Source organism: Musca autumnalis, unplaced genomic scaffold (genome assembly GCF_047663935.1).
Source record: "Musca autumnalis isolate F117 unplaced genomic scaffold, ASM4766393v1 scaffold_1, whole genome shotgun sequence".
In the NCBI taxonomy this organism is placed as follows: domain Eukaryota; kingdom Metazoa; phylum Arthropoda; class Insecta; order Diptera; family Muscidae; genus Musca; species Musca autumnalis.
In genome coordinates this window covers 310,203,086-310,219,916 of record NW_027411644.1, presented here as the reverse complement: position 1 = coordinate 310,219,916, position 16,831 = coordinate 310,203,086, and the positions used below count along the sequence as shown (strand labels likewise).

At 35.8% G+C, this 16,831-nt stretch overlaps 2 protein-coding genes across 2 annotated transcripts; one reads left to right on the top strand and one right to left on the bottom strand.

Moving 5' to 3' along the window:
• The first annotated feature begins 591 nt into the window (after window positions 1–591).
• On the top strand, window positions 592–5,324 carry LOC141389936 (venom protease). Its single transcript, XM_073962218.1, has 8 exons — window positions 592–818; window positions 876–1,205; window positions 1,283–1,482; window positions 1,966–2,084; window positions 2,441–2,593; window positions 4,609–4,691; window positions 4,750–4,907; window positions 5,058–5,324. Exons 1-8 carry the CDS (start codon window positions 740–742, stop codon window positions 5,223–5,225), a joined length of 1,290 nt encoding a protein of 429 aa, XP_073818319.1. The 5' UTR covers window positions 592–739; the 3' UTR covers window positions 5,226–5,324.
• On the bottom strand, window positions 5,246–8,270 carry snk (snake). Its single transcript, XM_073962217.1, has 5 exons — window positions 8,113–8,270; window positions 7,299–8,045; window positions 6,229–6,365; window positions 6,056–6,165; window positions 5,246–5,988 (listed from the first exon to the last, which is right to left on the bottom strand). The coding sequence occupies exons 1-5, from the start codon at window positions 8,180–8,182 to the stop codon at window positions 5,400–5,402; spliced, it is 1,653 nt and encodes a 550-aa protein (XP_073818318.1). The 5' UTR covers window positions 8,183–8,270; the 3' UTR covers window positions 5,246–5,399.
• Window positions 8,271–16,831: the final 8,561 nt, after the last annotated feature.

Genomic DNA, 16,831 nt, shown 5'->3' with positions numbered 1-16,831 from the left:
GTTATCTAGCGCCCTAGCCACTTTAGTCCAGAGGTTATTAACTGCTTTATGGCAATTATCTCAGGAAGTAAGGTCTTGAAAAATATACCGCTGTAATAGTGTCCGAAAATGACTACGTCCGATATCTGGTCTTCAACTGTACTTTTACGAACAACTTTGAACTTGTGTGCGGGATTTACCCGAGTTAGGACCAAATAGCTTACTCCCTTCGAGCTTTTTATGGCGAGCATCATTTTAACGAAATGCGTGGTCCCTTCGAGATTAGGAGAAAGTACCAAAAGGAGTTGACCGATATGGCTCGTCTTCGAACTTGTTCAAAGTTTGAACAAATTATTACGAGATTTCTTTTTGGACCAAATCGAAATTTATCGTACCAATCATTCGGTCTCGGCTAAGTCGACTCAAAATTCGTCCAAACATAATACAAATAAATAAATAAATAAAAGTACAAGCAAATTTCTACATTTTCGCTACATAAACAATTTCGAACTTACGAGACAACCTAATATTTATGTTTCTTGAGAACACAAAATACTCACTCATCAATTTTAATTGATTCATTAATCAAAAACTCTTTGTAGAAAAAAAAGTAGAATTTAAAATCCAAAATCAAAACAAAATGCGATTGAAATGGGAATAGAAATTGAAAGAAGTTCATGGGGTTCACAGTTTTTAAAGAGTCGGCGAACAGTGAGGAGGCAAAGAGCACGCATTTAAACATTTGCAAAGAATATTTAAAATGTTTTCAATACGTAGAATTGCATATACGTTTCTGCTCTATTCTTTAATATGGATATTTAGCATATTTAGCACAGAAGGTAATTTCATTTTTTTGCTATGCTTGTTTAATACAACTTATTTATTTTCCATTACAGCTAGCCGCCATAGAAATTATTATGAACCTGTTGCACCATTATCATCCATAACTTATGATGGACTGGGCAATTGTTATGTGAACTCGATTGGTCTGAAGGGTCACTGTGTATCCTATTATCGATGCCCAAGTGCTGTACAAAATTGGCAATATTATCATCAAATGCCTTTTAGTTGTTACTATACCACCAGTTATGAGAATTTTGTATGCTGTCCTGAAGCTTTTGTTACACCAACTACACACATACCGTCTAGTGTTTTTTATCCCCGACCAAATAATCCATTTTTACCAACTTTTGTTAAACCACCGGAACCAAGAAGAAGTGAAAAAGGTGTGTTTGTGTTTTAACAGTTCCTCCTAAATCTCAATTATTAGTAAATATGAAATTATAAATATTACTTTATTTAGAATGCGAAGCAATTTACAGTCGTTATGTACGTTCACAGCGCCGTCATAGATCAAGAAGATCTCCAACCAATAACAGTTCAGAATCAGTAACGGAGGCAATTATAGAACCTGTGCAAGAAGAAGTTGTTCAAAAGAAAACAGTATTGGACACCGAAATCGTTGGTGGAATTGCCACTCATGAAAATGAATTTCCCTATATGGTAAGCATAAACTGGTTCAAAATCAGCAAAAATACTCATTACAAATTGGCCTACTTTCTCATTATTTTAACATGGGCATGTCATAGGGAGTAAGTACTTACTTTTTGGCCACTAAAAAGTAGATAAATAAGTAGTTACTTCCTGGTTACTTCAAGTCGTAACTACTTATTTAAGTACTTATTTATTTACTTTTAAGTGCCAAAAAATAAGTACTTACTCCCTATGATATGCCCGTGTTAAAATAATGAGAAAGTAGGCCAAATTGTAATGAGTATTTTTGCTGGGAAAGGTTATTAAGGAAAACGATTATTATAAATGTACATTTTAATGTATTGCGTATTAATGTACATACGTAAAATAAAAAATGTTTTGTATAAATATTAGGATCATCATGACGAAAATGTATTTTTTTTTTAATTCCTTATATCTTTCCGACTTAACTTTATAACTTAAAAAATTCCATGTATTTTTATTATTTTAAAGTGTGCTCTTGGTTGGCATGGATCTTCCTCCAAACGTTCAGAGATTTTATATCATTGTGGTTGTGTGTTAATTGCTCGAAAATATGCTCTAACGGCTGCCCACTGTGCCAACCTAGGGGGGTAAGTTTGCTAAATACCCAGCAAACCAATCGTACCGACATCGAAACAAATTCGGAAGCTACGTTCGATTTCGGATCCGAAACGAAAGTTGTATGAAGTGGTTGACATAATTTCGGAAAGAAATCTGATGAAAATCCTTGAGAAATTCGGAAGCGGAAATTTATTTTCGACATTCGCTCCGATATTGGAACGAAATCGGTAAAAAATCTGTACTATTTCCCCTCCGAAAAATCGTTTAGAAATCTGAACGAATTTGCTTGCGAATTTGTTCAGACGTGTCGGGCATCCGACATTTAGTTTGCATGGGTATTTTTTTTTTAACATTTTTTGTTAATATTTTGTTATGTGTATTTTAGGGAATCCCCAAAAGTTGTACGCATTGGTGGTGGTGATTTAGATGACCGCCACAATGAGATGATAAAAATTAAACGTATCACTCAACATCCAGATTATGATTCAAAATATGCCTACAATGATATTGCTGTTGTAAAATTGAAACGAAGTTCAAGGTTAGTATGAATAACACTGGCAGATATGTACATACAGTTAGTCAACTAAATGTTTGCAAAAGCCCAAAATACAAATAATTTAATATGCTAATAATTTCTTGTGCAAGTCCATACTACCTAAAAACCCTGTGGACACCAACTTAAATTACACGCATATCCGATTTGCCCAAAGCTTTGCGCATCGTTTAATTTCTTCCTAAGGTAAAGTTCCAAGAAGGTCTGTATATATACTAGGGTTATGAATTATTTACAACATCATATCCCAGTATAAAGCTGTAAAAAACCCTACTGCTAGTCCCCATAAGTGTCTCCATCAGCAAACCGACCGATTTCATCACCTTTGAACGTCGCACTTTCATCAATCATGGGAAAGATAATTGGCCTAGTTTCAGAAAGTTCATTAAACACCGCTACAGATCTGCCGAACCCTGATCATCATCACTGCTGCAGCCGCTCGTTATATACATGCTGGTCGAAAACCCGAAGTGAGATAAAATTTCCCAGAAGAGTTAGCTCCCTGACTGGAAGTTATTAGGTTGGTCGGTCAGCATAAACCGAACAAATGGCTAGATCATCTGAAGTGTTGTAACCAGGAATTATGAAATTGCGGTCAAGGTTTAAGTCATTCCTGAACCCTGGGAAGAAGGAATATCAGTTACCTTTGGCGACGTTACGCTTACTGATCCGATGAAGTGGGCAAGTAATTGTAATCTACAGTTCGTCGAACACCCTTGGAGTGATAGGGCGAAGGGAAGTGTACTATGTCCTTTTAGATATTCTCCTGTCGAGGAACCACGAACCACCACAATTTACAATGGATGGTGGATTGTTCGGCAGCGGGTTCTTTGTAACGGATTGACCCGGAACCAAAAGCGTTTCGGCCAGCGACTGGCTGGCAACTCAGCATTAAACTTATGCCGTTACAACAACATGGATGATGTTGCCAATGTCGTCAGGAACGCTAAATCATACAAAGCGTGGTAATACTTAAACAGTAGGTTTAGCCAGGAGTTGAATAGCTCGCATCTGAAGCCATACAAGGATGTCGCCCGTAGTAAAGACCCTTGAGGCTTTAGTCCTCCTCATCGTCAGAAATAGCTATCAGCATATATTCCGTAAGCAACGCATCACGGTAACAGGGCTACACGCCATCTCTACACATATTAGTAAAGGACGCAACCGGAGCAAGCCGTGTGATAGAACAGTGATGGTGGCGCTTGACTTATCAAAATCATTTGATACTGTCAAGCCATTCCACGCTGTTTGAGGACATCGAGCAGAGACAGCATTGAGATCATAAAGTATGCGGATGATTGTACGATCTTGGCATCCGGTACCTACCCTAATGTTATTAGTGAAAGGTTAAACTTTGATCTTATTGCCTTTTTCACCACATGACTGCAGAGATGAGCACTGAGTTGAACGTCATGGTCGATGATAGCAGAATTCCGACCACTAACTACGCCATGGTGCTACGGGTCACATTCGACAGCATGTCTACGATGTCTACACATGCCACATCTAGTTGCGACAAACTGCGATGTAGGGACAAGATCCTGAAGTCCCTATCCTGCAGCACTTGGGATACAGATAAAGAAACCTTGTTGGCCACATATATCACAATGGGTCAGTCTGTGGTAAGCTATGAGGCGCCAGTGTGGTTCGCGAATATACATAAATGCAACGCGATGGAATGCCGCCCCGAGAACTGCAACATGGTACCTCTTCATATCTTCAGTGGACCATCTACATGATGATAAAAAGATTCTTCCAGTACAACAACATAATGGCATGATCTCGATGCACTACTTGGTTGGATGTTACCGTCAGAGACATCCTAATCACCATACGGTGGATATGAACAACCGCCATGAATCCTGACAACATCGCGTTTTCAATGGTAACACAAATTCCCTTCAACGGTGGCAAAAATACCCCTCCTGTGTATTTTAGGAGTATTTTTATTTAGAATATTTTTATAACCTCTTAACAACTTTATTTTTCTCATATTTAAGGGAAAGGCCGGCCTGTCTGTGGTCCAATGAAGGATTGCCACAAGAAGTATTAACAGCCATAGGTTATGGACAAACAAAGTTTGGTAAGATATGCCTGTAGTAACACATTTTAAAAATTAAATAACACCATTTCCCTTACAGCTGGTCCCACATCAAACAGTTTGCTCAAGGTTCACCTTAATGTACTTACCAATGAGAAGTGTAAATCATATTATGAGACAGGTGATAAATTACCCAATGGTGTGGATGCGGGACAAATATGTGCTGGTGATCCCAAGGGGGAAATGGATACATGTCAGGTATGTGGGAGAGGAAATTTATAAAGGGAAAACCCAGTACACCAAAACTTGTATAACTTTCTTAATTTATATAGTAACATTTCGAAAATAGAAGATTTATGTAGGTTCTGGAGCAGACCAATAATGTAATATGTTTATTCTTCATTACAGGGTGACTCTGGAGGCCCATTGCTGCTCAATGTGACCAAATATCAAACCTCTGTTCCATATGTTGTGGGCCTAACTTCCTTTGGTGATGGCTGTGCATCGGGTATACCCAGCATCTATACAAGAATATATCCATTTATTGAGTGGATAGAAAATCATGTATGGAAATAAAAAGAAGGCGGGACAAACTATTAAACTTATACATAATTACATATATTTTGTCATTCTTTAAAAAAATAATATTAATAAATAGTCTTAATTTACAGGGTATACACAAAGGAAAGAGAGAGAGTGAGAGAAAGAGGGAGGGAGGAAGTGTGATGTGAGTGTTTGTTTGGTTTTCTTTTAAATTCCATTACGAAATGCAATTTTTTCAATCCAATCTAAATAGGTATAAACTTTCGTATACACTCCGGGAGCATTGGGAGCAGCACAAAACTTGCCAAATGATGTAATGCCAATCACAAATTTTACGCAATTAAATTCAGGCAATTCAGCATGTAGTGGTCCCCCAGAATCACCTTGACATGTGTCTTTGCCACCTTCCAAATGACCGGCACAAAATTGCCCCTCAATTATGCCACGTGGCAGACGACGTTCTTTACGATAAATATCTTTGCAAATCTTCTGATCGATAATATTTAAATCCACTTTTTGTAAATCATTTGATTTGGGGCCCATAAACTCGGTACGACCCCAGCCGGTGGCAATTCCCAGCGGCATATCAATATCAGGTTGTTGCCACAGACATGCCGGTTGTATGGTTTCCGAAAATTCGACATCTCTTGTTAGTTTCAGCAATGCTATGTCATGATAATATGAGGATGAACGATATTTGGGATGTAGGATAATAACAAGAATTTTTATATCCTGTTGATATTTTGAGGTGTGATTGAGATTACGGCTGCCCAAACGTACCATATCTGGTGGTCTTCTAAAGGAGTACAGAGAAGAAATTATGTTATTTATTAATATAAATGTTTTATTGTCACCCAACTCACCCTCCCGATGTTGCACAATGGGCTGCCGTTAGTACAAATCGTTTATTTATTAATGTCCCACCACAACCCCATTTCAATTCTTTGTCACTTTGGGTCCATCCCAGGGCAGCCTGTGATAATTATTTTCATATAGTCATTATGGAAGCACATGTTGCTGCTTTTCTTATTCTTACCATATGTGGATAATCTTCACTGCGTGTCACCTGACCTCCAACAATTAGAGGAACACTGGATACACACATTTTTCCAGATAGTATTCGTGGCAGTCCAAGTCGTATGCCTCTAACTTCTTCATGATATTCTTGGCATTCTAAAATAATAGGATAATGTAAATTAGTATCATTTTTATGGGTAACAAAGAAAGGTTTGGAAGTTTCCAGCATTTCCAATCAGGACAGTCTACAAAAAAAAACTGTTTCTTATATTGAGAATACGACTTTGGTTTTGAAACATTTAAATTAGACTCAAGCACAGAAGCTGAAGGAGGTTCTTGAATGTGTAGACCGATATATTCCATCTTAGAGCTGCGTGTACAGTTTCAGCCACATTGGATACTCAATGCGTAAGTTATCGTATTCATCAGTCATTTTAGATTTTGGACCATTATCTCTGGAATATGGAGTTGCCCCGAAAACAATTTTATCGTCGTAAAAGGGCGGGACAACCTGCTGCAAAACGATTCAAAATGATCTGATACATGTTTCCAAACTGGAGGGAAGGGGTGGACCGATATAGTCCATATTCGAAATGGAAATATGTCTGGATGAAAACAGTTATTCCCTTTTAGAGTTATGGCGTGCATAATTTTAGGGAAAAGTTTTGAACCTGTGTGGGGGAGGTACCTGAACGAATGGAGAAATAAGGCAATTACTCGAAATAACATCGGACGAACTATTACTAGGGGCAAAGTTTAGACTAAATGCAATTATTGGATTGAAAGTCAACCAGAGAGGCAAGAGACTCCAAATTGAATGAAGCCGATTTCATCCAAACGTACTTGGGTACAATTAGGCACATCCATGGTCGTATCAAAGTGTATATACACTAATGGCTGCGGGCGCAACAAAATAGAGATCATCATCCCAAATAAATAACGCCAACGCACGCTTACGACTATGCATTATATTCTTAACTCCATGCATTCTTACGTATCGGATCCACATTCTAATCCTTTATTTACAGTAAACTTTTCCACCTAACTTATCAGAAGGTCGTTTTGCCATCACAAAATTTCCCTACTTACTCTGAGCACTTATTCTCTGATCGTCAATATGTTTATCTGCCAAGGGACAACATATCACCGGTATATTACGACGATAGGTGCAGACATCAATTTTGGTGCCATGAAGACGATATTCTCGTATAATGTGCAGACATTGATAGGCCAATATGCAATAACCACTGCGTCCATCAAAACTACGTTTACAAAATGCTCCCTCTTCACGACGCAACGGTGGTCCTTTAAAGATATTACCATTTGGTGCCACCACATGACCCCCGGTTTTTGTGGCAAATTGTATTTGTTGTCCCTGTGTATTAACAAATGGATTTGGCTTGAGCATTGGTGCCGGATTCAAGGGTGTTAAATTGCCCGTTGAACTATCTTCCACATCGGAGGAGGGCAGTTTGTTTAAGAAAAATGTCAATGGATGAGGAGGGCTTTTTGTGGTGCTAATCGTTTTTGGTTTAAGAGTTGTTGGCGGCGCAGCTGCGGTAACTGCTGCCATTTGAGGAGATTTAAAAATACCAACAGGCATTGGGGAAATATAAAATGTTCCCGTTGTCGCTGTGGGCGGATGAAGACGATGCTGTTGATCGGGATCTTCGGGAAGTTGTGATGCTTTTGCAGCATTTTTATTTGTTGTCATGACACTTGTGTCCTTTCCATGATTATCCAGCAAGTCTGCAGGCGGTTTAATTGGCCATTCTTTTTGTATGGTAAGTCTGGTGGTTTGATATTGGTAGTGATAGACGGAAGGGGTGTCCAGAGCTAAAATAAGAATATTGCTTACTATTTATTGTGCTCTCCCTATTATATTATCATCCGCCTTACTTACCCTTTATTGGGCCGACAATAATATTATACACAATTAACATTACATTTATTTTAACAAATATCATATCCATATGATTGTTTTTTATTTATTCTCTTTCTTAACTTCTTATAATACAAAAAATTATAAATAAAACTGTTATAATTGCATTTCTCATTGATGACATTTGCGGATGAGGTGACAGGCAACGGTGTAAAGATGCCTTTCAGACTTTAAAGAGCAAAGCAGAAGAAGAAATACAATAAGATAAACACTTAAATTACAGAGTAGCTTAAGTCCATTAATAGTTTTAGGACCATTGTTAAATGTTTTCTTTTACTATTAGATGGATTTGAAATCGCAAAATAAAGCAATTTCGAGGACTTCAAGATATAATTTTCACATTAAAAGTGAATGCTAAGAAGGTCCTCTCCTTAAAATTAAATGGTCACTTTTAATTTTAAGTTAACCGGCACGCTATAAATATGTATGTTCCAAAAATCCAATAAATAATAGAACATATAGATATGACTCCATTAGTCGGATTTAGCGCATTATCACTTTTTATTTGCAAAATCCGGAAGGGGGAGGGGGAGATATTGACCCGGCAAAAAGCTATAATATAAACAGGCTATTAGGTAGGACCTCCATTTTCCGTGATGATCGGGACCGGAGGCATTACGGATAATCGATTTAATAGAGCTAATGTTTTTATGCTTTTTTGAACACATTGTAATCTATTATATACATATTTGAGTTTGGTGATAAGTGACTGACTGAGTGACTCATCATCAACGCTCAGCTAAAACGGCTAAAGTTAGGATCTTGAAATTTTCCAGTAACACGCGTACATAGAGTTAGTTGACTAATTGTTTGCAAAAGAGTCATTTTTAATAAGTATTGGGTTTTTGCACATATGTGGTGCTTGGACTGTTTAAAGCTCTATTCTTTTACGTGCAAGAATCTTCAAGTTTTACCACTTTTTACTCGAAAAGCGTTCCATTACTTCAGACACCATACGATTCATATGGGAGCAGTTTACAACTTCTACTACTTTTGCCGGTTTTACCACTTTCAAAAGTAAAGGAACAGACCATAAGACAACATCACAGAAATAAATGCAAAATTAGACCAGAAATAACAACAACGACCAATCAGGTAGTTCTGATTTGTTAGATGCAATCAACTGTTTACAAAAAGAATGACGGTGATATAAAATCGCGCACTTTATGACCTTTTTGTGCATAAAAATTTGTCTACATCTTTATTCATTATTGGTTATTGTAAATGCCAAATTATAGCTAATTCTGTTTGAAAATTTATCGGATGGTATCGTTATATTGGGGATATAGCAAAACGTAGAGCATGCCCTGACGGCAAACAAAACAAATAAATATTGGAATGTTGTACACAACAACTACGCACTACTAAAATGTTAACACGATTCGAGGAGTGGATTAATATCCCAATGTGTAGAAACTTTTGTGGAAGAGGTACCTGAAGGAATAGACTAGATCTAAACGGTGGATGTAATTTTGGGAGAAATTCATTTGGTATTATAGTGCAAACTAAGCTGAGTAGTTGGTAACCGTAGGACCTTTCAGAGCTTTTGGGTCATTATGTCATGAAGCATGGAGTTGCCAGCGAAAAAACGTATCGTTATAGTCAGAATCACAGGACTACATACGGTGAAAGTTCAATAGAATCCTCGAGCAGCCCTTAAATTGCACATAACAAAAACATTGAATATTTCTGAGGGGTTACCGACTGGAGTTATCCGATATAAGAGATATATGGAAATATACAAAAAAGGTGTTCAGACGTGTCGGACATCAGACATTTGGTTTGCTGGGTAGTTGGCAACAGCGTTGCCAGTATTCTTTAGCCTCTTTTCCCCAACTTGTCCAAAACTTTTCCCCAAAATCCCCCAGATTTTATTGAATTTCCTCAAAAAATCCTCAATTTTTTTAACGAATAATTGCCAAAAAATCATATGTAGTTTTATTTTACCCTTGAAATTCATATCATTAAACTTGTAAAATATTCTATATACTTATATATGATTTAAATTACCGATATTAAAAACTTCACTTTCAAGTGATTCAGAATCGTCAGTCTCATTGGATTTATATAAATTTTTATAATGAAAGAGTTGTAACATTTCTTTAGGTGGGTCAATATTTCTACAACAAATGGAGTTGTTAGAAAATTGAGTATTTATTCTAGTACTCGTACTGCATTTTATTTCTGAATATGGTTCAAAATAGAAAAGACTATTCCCACTTATGAATTTCTTGTTGGAAAGCATTTGTATTTAATACCATCTCCAATTTACGAATGATATGTTTCTCCATTGAGACTGGTTCACTGGTTCTAAAAAAGTTCTTATAGATCTAAAATTGTGTTGACCCAGTGAATTGCTGCAAATTTTGGGGTAAAATTTACCTTAGGTCTCAATAAACAACTTTCTAGAACATACGAACTCTGTTGAAACGGTTCTTAATGGCCAAAATAGCAATACAATTGCGATTTTATCCTACCGTTGAAAATTCAAGAAAAGAATTAACCACATTAGTGTAGCAAAAACATCAGTAAACAACTTTCTGAAACATACGAACAGTCTATGATCGCTCCGTATTGGCGAAAATAGCGAAAAACATTTGAACATATTCGATTTTTATATTTTTCCCCGATTCTGGTCCACAAATAGATAACCGCCCAAAAATTACAACTACAAAAATATACCTAAGACCTCAATAAATTATTTCCTAGAACAAATGAATATTCTAGGAATGGTCCTTCAAGCTCAAAATGCGATGATTTTAAATCATTCTTTCCTGTTCAGTAGGCCTATTCTGTAACTTTTTAACAACTTCACTCATTGTTTATTTTACAACAATTTCATTTGTTTGTTTTGTAGTTGTTACAAAAACAAAAGAAATTTTAACAACATTTTAATCGATAAAAGTTACAGAATTCCTATACAGCCCCCCTATTCCGTAACTTTTTAACAACTTTACTCATTGTTTATTTTACAACAATTTCATTTGTTTGTTTTGTAGTTGTTACAATAACAAAAGAAATTTTAACAACTTTTCGATCGATAAAAGTTACAGAATAGGCCTACTGGTCCGTAAATAACAAATCTTTAAAATTTCCTTGAGTTTTGAACAGTTTATTTCCAGACCTGAACAGGGGGAAACGTTAACTAGAAACTGTTCCAGAAAGTTGTTCAATGAAACCTTAGGCACATTTCTGTAGTTGACGGTATCCTTAAATATTGGAGAGAATCTCAGAAAAAAGTACAAAAATCTAATATTTTTAAAAGTTTTTCGCTATTTTCTCCATTAAGGAGCATTCATAGACAGTTCGTATGTTCCATAAAGTTGTTTACTGGTATTTGTGCCACATTAATGTGGTTAATTCTTTTCTTGAATTTTCAACGGTTTAGTATCTCTGGGGAAGAAACTGATAAAAGAGGATAAAAATCGCAATTGTATTGCTATTTTAGCTATTTTATTGCTATTTTACAGAGTTCGTATGTTCTAGAAAGTTGTTTATTGAGACCTAAGGTACATTTTTGCAGATGGTGGTTTCCTTCAATTCTGCTCGGTTTGATATCTGTAGCCTAAAATCCGAGAAAAAAAATATAGGGGAAATTTTAGATGGACGATTTTGACCTTGAAGACGAGGTTGAATGAATTGTATGTGTTCACAATTATTATTCTTTAAGACGAGAGCTACAACTTTTCTTCCACGAGTAAATCCAAATTCGCAGCGATTTAGAAGATATGAGCCCCACAAAATGATCCCTTTTGACATCAATGCCTCAGGCCTTTGTGGGCCCATAACCGCGAAAGTTGAAGTGATAGAATAAATCGCAGGGACACGCGTCTTTCTATTTTTGGTCTTCTATCACGCTGCGGTGTCAGAATATGGTTAATAAATTTCGTGTTGCACAGTGTAATTGTAATTGTTCATCGGCTTGAAAACTTAGATTAAAGCCCGTTCTTACATATTAGCTTTGTTCCTTTACTTTTTTAATGGTAAGGGTGGTAAAAGAGAAAAGTGTTAAAATTGCTCAAAATTGCTCTCTCATGAACATTTTTACCAGAAAATTAAAGGAACGGAAAAATGGTAGGTCTGGCAGCAATGTCGAAAAGAAACATAAAAAAATCAATTTTCGTCTTTTATTTCACAGTTTTTAATTTAGTTTTATCAGCATCCTAGCATTTTTTACCTGCAGAAATTTTGCTGGTAGCCTGTGGTAGAAGAGAAAATCATTTTCGTTCTCTCTTCACTCTCACTCTCTTAAAAATTGCTTCCAGTTTTGCCACTTTTCGGGGTTAAGGAACGCTTTGCAGGTTAAAAATGGTAACAAATGGTAAAAATGATAACCTCAGGTAAGTAAAGGAACACAGCTATTGTTTTAAAATCCCTTGTTGTTATACCTTACTAGGCGTTTACACTAGACAGTTTGTCTTCAAATACAACTCTGATTTACTAACACATACATACATTTGTCGTTTGTCTCCCAGCTGTCCATCATTCTTTCAAAGACAGCCGGGTTAACAAAATTTTGACATTTTTTGTAAAAATGTGTGAGATAATAATTGAAATGTGTTGAAAACAAAAGAACATGAACAAAAACAAAATATGTGAACGGAAAACAAAAAGAAATCGACGATTTTCATTCATAATTTTACAACAGTTTTTGCAGTTGTCTGGACGCCTACATCATAAAGGCAAGTTTTGGGATTTTGACAACCAATACATGAAGTCAACTGTCCTGTCATTTGTAAACGCAGGGTAACTTCAAGAAAAGTAAGGTATAAACATGGTGTAAGAAAGAAGGTGATACAATTGGTCTGTTCCTTTACTTTAAAAAATGGTAACAGTGGCAAAAAACGGTAAAAGTGGTGAACTGGTCTCATATAAATTGTATGCTTGTTAAAGTAAAGGAACGCTTTGCAGGTTAAAAATGGTAAGAAATGGTAACCTCAGGCAGGTAAAGGAACAGAGCTAATAATAGCAACCTATGTCTTCATTTGCTGTCAAAACATATTTTTTCAAAAATAAATAACAAATATTTCGCCTCTATAAAAAATATCTGTGTACAACATCTTTGTTTAAGCTTCGCGAATAATATTTTAACGTTTTCTTCTAACTTTTGTGGATATTTCGCGCAAAAAAAAGTTGACAGCTAATGAAGACTACAACCTAACGTCAACTATTGGATCACCTTGTTAAATTCGCCTTGGGTATAAAGTTCGCATTACCAGCGATTTGTTATTAAATCTTCCATTCCATTTCAAGCCTGTATACATCAAAATTACTGAAATCGGATTGGTTGATTTGAATTTGCTATCAAATTTTTCTTGTGCTTGCAAACTTGTAGGAATAAAAACGGGTTATCTGTCCGATATCGTCCAACAGTAAGAATATAATAACGGGCCTAAGCATATTTATCTCTTTTATAATTGGAGCCATGAATGTTCAATAAAGTTTAAGTCCCAATTTACATTATGCGAGTTTACTTGCGGCAATTGTCAGTTTGATGGAGAGAGAGGTGAGGCATATGGTAACCCTTTGCCTCTCAGCCCCCTCTCTCACCTACAAACTGACAATTGCCGCAAGTAAACTCGCCTAATGTAAATTGGGACTAATTTCATCATTGCCCATCAATCCAGAAATCATTTCTGCAGTTAAGTCCCCTGCAGCAGTAGAAATGATGGAAAATGTTATTTAAATTCAACACACTGTTCTGTCAGTCGTCGAACCGCATGATAACACTTCAAATCTGTCATAAATTATTACAACTGTGACCAGTTAGTATGTATATGATGCATGTTATTTGTGCGTCACGCGTGCTGAAATTACAAAAGATCAGATAATCTGAAGTAATTAGTCAAAAAAGAAATTCCCCAAAAATCCGCAAATATTTTTCAGATTTCCTCAACATTTTCCCATTTCCCCAAGTCGAAATTTGTTTCCCATTTCAAATAAAAATTCCCCAATTTGGGGGAAAATCCCCAATACTGACAACGCTGGTTGGCAACACATTTGTCAAATTAAATGCTATAATTTCTTAATACCGTAAAATATCACAAACAATTTCAAATTTTGTACTTTACTTCTAGGCGCATTTATTTGATCGTAAACCAATATACATACATATATTGGAAAGAAAATGAAAGTTGATTTTTCCATTGCAACAGATGTTGCAGTTGGTGATAATGGTATAAACTTCAAGTAACCTATAACACAAAAGCACAAAAGATTTTCTTTCGTTAAATCCAGTTAGACAAAAAATGATTACAAACGATGAATTTGTAAAAATTTTGATTTTCAATTTCAAATTAAAACAAAAATTCTTTCAATATTGTTTGGTTTGTTGATCATATGAGTTGCTGTTGAAGACAAAATTAGGATATTCAATTCAGAAATCGGTCAGAAATAACAAAAATAATTTCTATTAAAAATTAGTTTTAATGTTGAGATTTTCTTTATAATTGTGTCACTTTCGCTAACGAAGTAGCGGGCACATGCTAGTGTAAGTCCCAATTTACATTAGGCGAGTTTACTTGCTGCAATTGTCAGTTTGTGGGTAAGAGAGGGTGTTGAGAGGCAAAGGGTTACCATATACCTCACCTCTCTCTCCTTCAAACTGACAATTGCCGCATGTAAACTCGCCTAATGTAAATTGGGACTAAGTATAAATGGCATAGTACTGTACTCATCTGTATAATAATATTTTACTGTGCTATTTTTATTATACATGGTACAATCATACAGGTAGCATTATCAAGCCAGCTGTTGGTAACATTTGCTCTGTTCCAGAACCTGCAAGAAGCTACTATTTTTTACTACGATAGCAATTTTTTCTTTATGTTATCGGAAAAAATATGAAAGATTAGTAGATTCTTGCAGTACTGGAACAGAGCAATAATGTGTCAATTGCATTGAATTGATGTCAAATTTTGACATCTTATGTTACCAACAATTGCCGATGCGGCTATCTGTGTATTTGTACCATGTTATTATATTAAGCTGGGTACACATGATCAGTTTTGAGTGACAGCTTTGTTGTTGCTTGCTAGTGTGGCCGTTCATTTTTGTCATTCATCATGCAACCACAAAATATTTTGTGGTTGCTGGACGGTTGGACAGTTATCGATAACTGCAAAAAATCGTCATTCAAAACTGACAATGTGTACTGTACTTTAGTTAAAGGAAGGGAATGAAATAAAATTAAAATTAAAGAACTTACATCTGTAGAAAAATATTTCGAGAACATAATAGTACGTTTATATATAACCGGATTTAACGAACCCACTGGGTTTTATATGTCAATTCCATTACATATACGTCAAACAAATCCTCATAAAGAAGGTTATAGCACGGTTACACTACAGTTTTTTGCCGGGTTAACCCACTTCAAGAGGATTTATTGCTTAATCTGGTCAAATCTGACCAGATTTGCCATACAAAAATTAAATCCTCTCACGACTGGGTTTATTTTAAATCCGGCACAAATCCACCAAAAATACAGTGTTGTATTCGGTATTTGTGCAAAAAAATGCAACTCTACTCAAAAAGTACCAAAAGTTGCAACTATTTTTGCAACAGAGTTTGTCGTGTTTTACACGTTTACGATTGGTCGCATGAGATTTTATGGAGTTAATAAATCTAAAGTTAATTGAAAATCATAAAATTATTTATTTTTTTACATAAGACACTTTTTTAATAAAAAGTACGCTTGATACCATGATACAAAAATGTATCCCTGTGTGTAAAATATACCAATATGAGCAAAGAGGGGATGATATCTCATACGAGAAATTGTAAAAGTGTAAAACACGACTTTATTAGTTATTTTGTATGTATACGTAAACAAACATCAGCTGACAGTTTATATCCTCGAAAAGCTAAGTGTAACCAGCAAAGATTAACCCACTGGACCTATTAAACCCAGTGGGTTAACCTTTAATAGTGTAACCGGGGTATTAACCCTGCAAAAGGCTATAATATAAACATGGCCTAAAGCAATTTATTACCCAGCAAAATAGATTGTAAGTAGTGCAAGGTAGACTATTATTTCACGACATGTTTTGATGCAGTTCAAACGGAGTCGTGAAAGAGGAACTCCATTCCTTACATTTTAACCGCATTCGGATGCGATCCAATGAATGACATCCTTTCCTCACATTTTAACAGCATCTGGATGCAGTTCAATCGGAGTCGTGAAAAAGGCACATTTTACAAGCAGTTGCTTAGTGACCCCTATCAACCAAGCCAATTTGTAGCTACATACCTACAACTACAAAATGTTTTCAAAGACAGAAAAAGTGTGCATCAATTTCTAAAATTTTTACATATGTATGTGACATGCATGTTTCGCCTTCGGTAAAAATATATTTTAACTAGTTCCATCATTTAAGGGTAGATGGCGTTCAGAGTCGAGACCAAATTCATATTCGAACACCTTCAGGCTATACATTTCTTCTGTTTTTGAAGGATTTTTTACCTAGAAAAATCCATCAAAAACGGCATAAATGTAGAGCCTAAAGGTGTTCGAATATGAATTTTCCTCGACTCTGAAAGCCATCTACCCTTAAATGATTATTATTCTTAAATATTCTCTCCAATAAATTAATACACTTGTTTCTGTCATATATGCTATAAATAAAGATTTTTCTCATTTTTTTGAGGGGTGTTCGAATATGAGTTTTGCATACTGTAT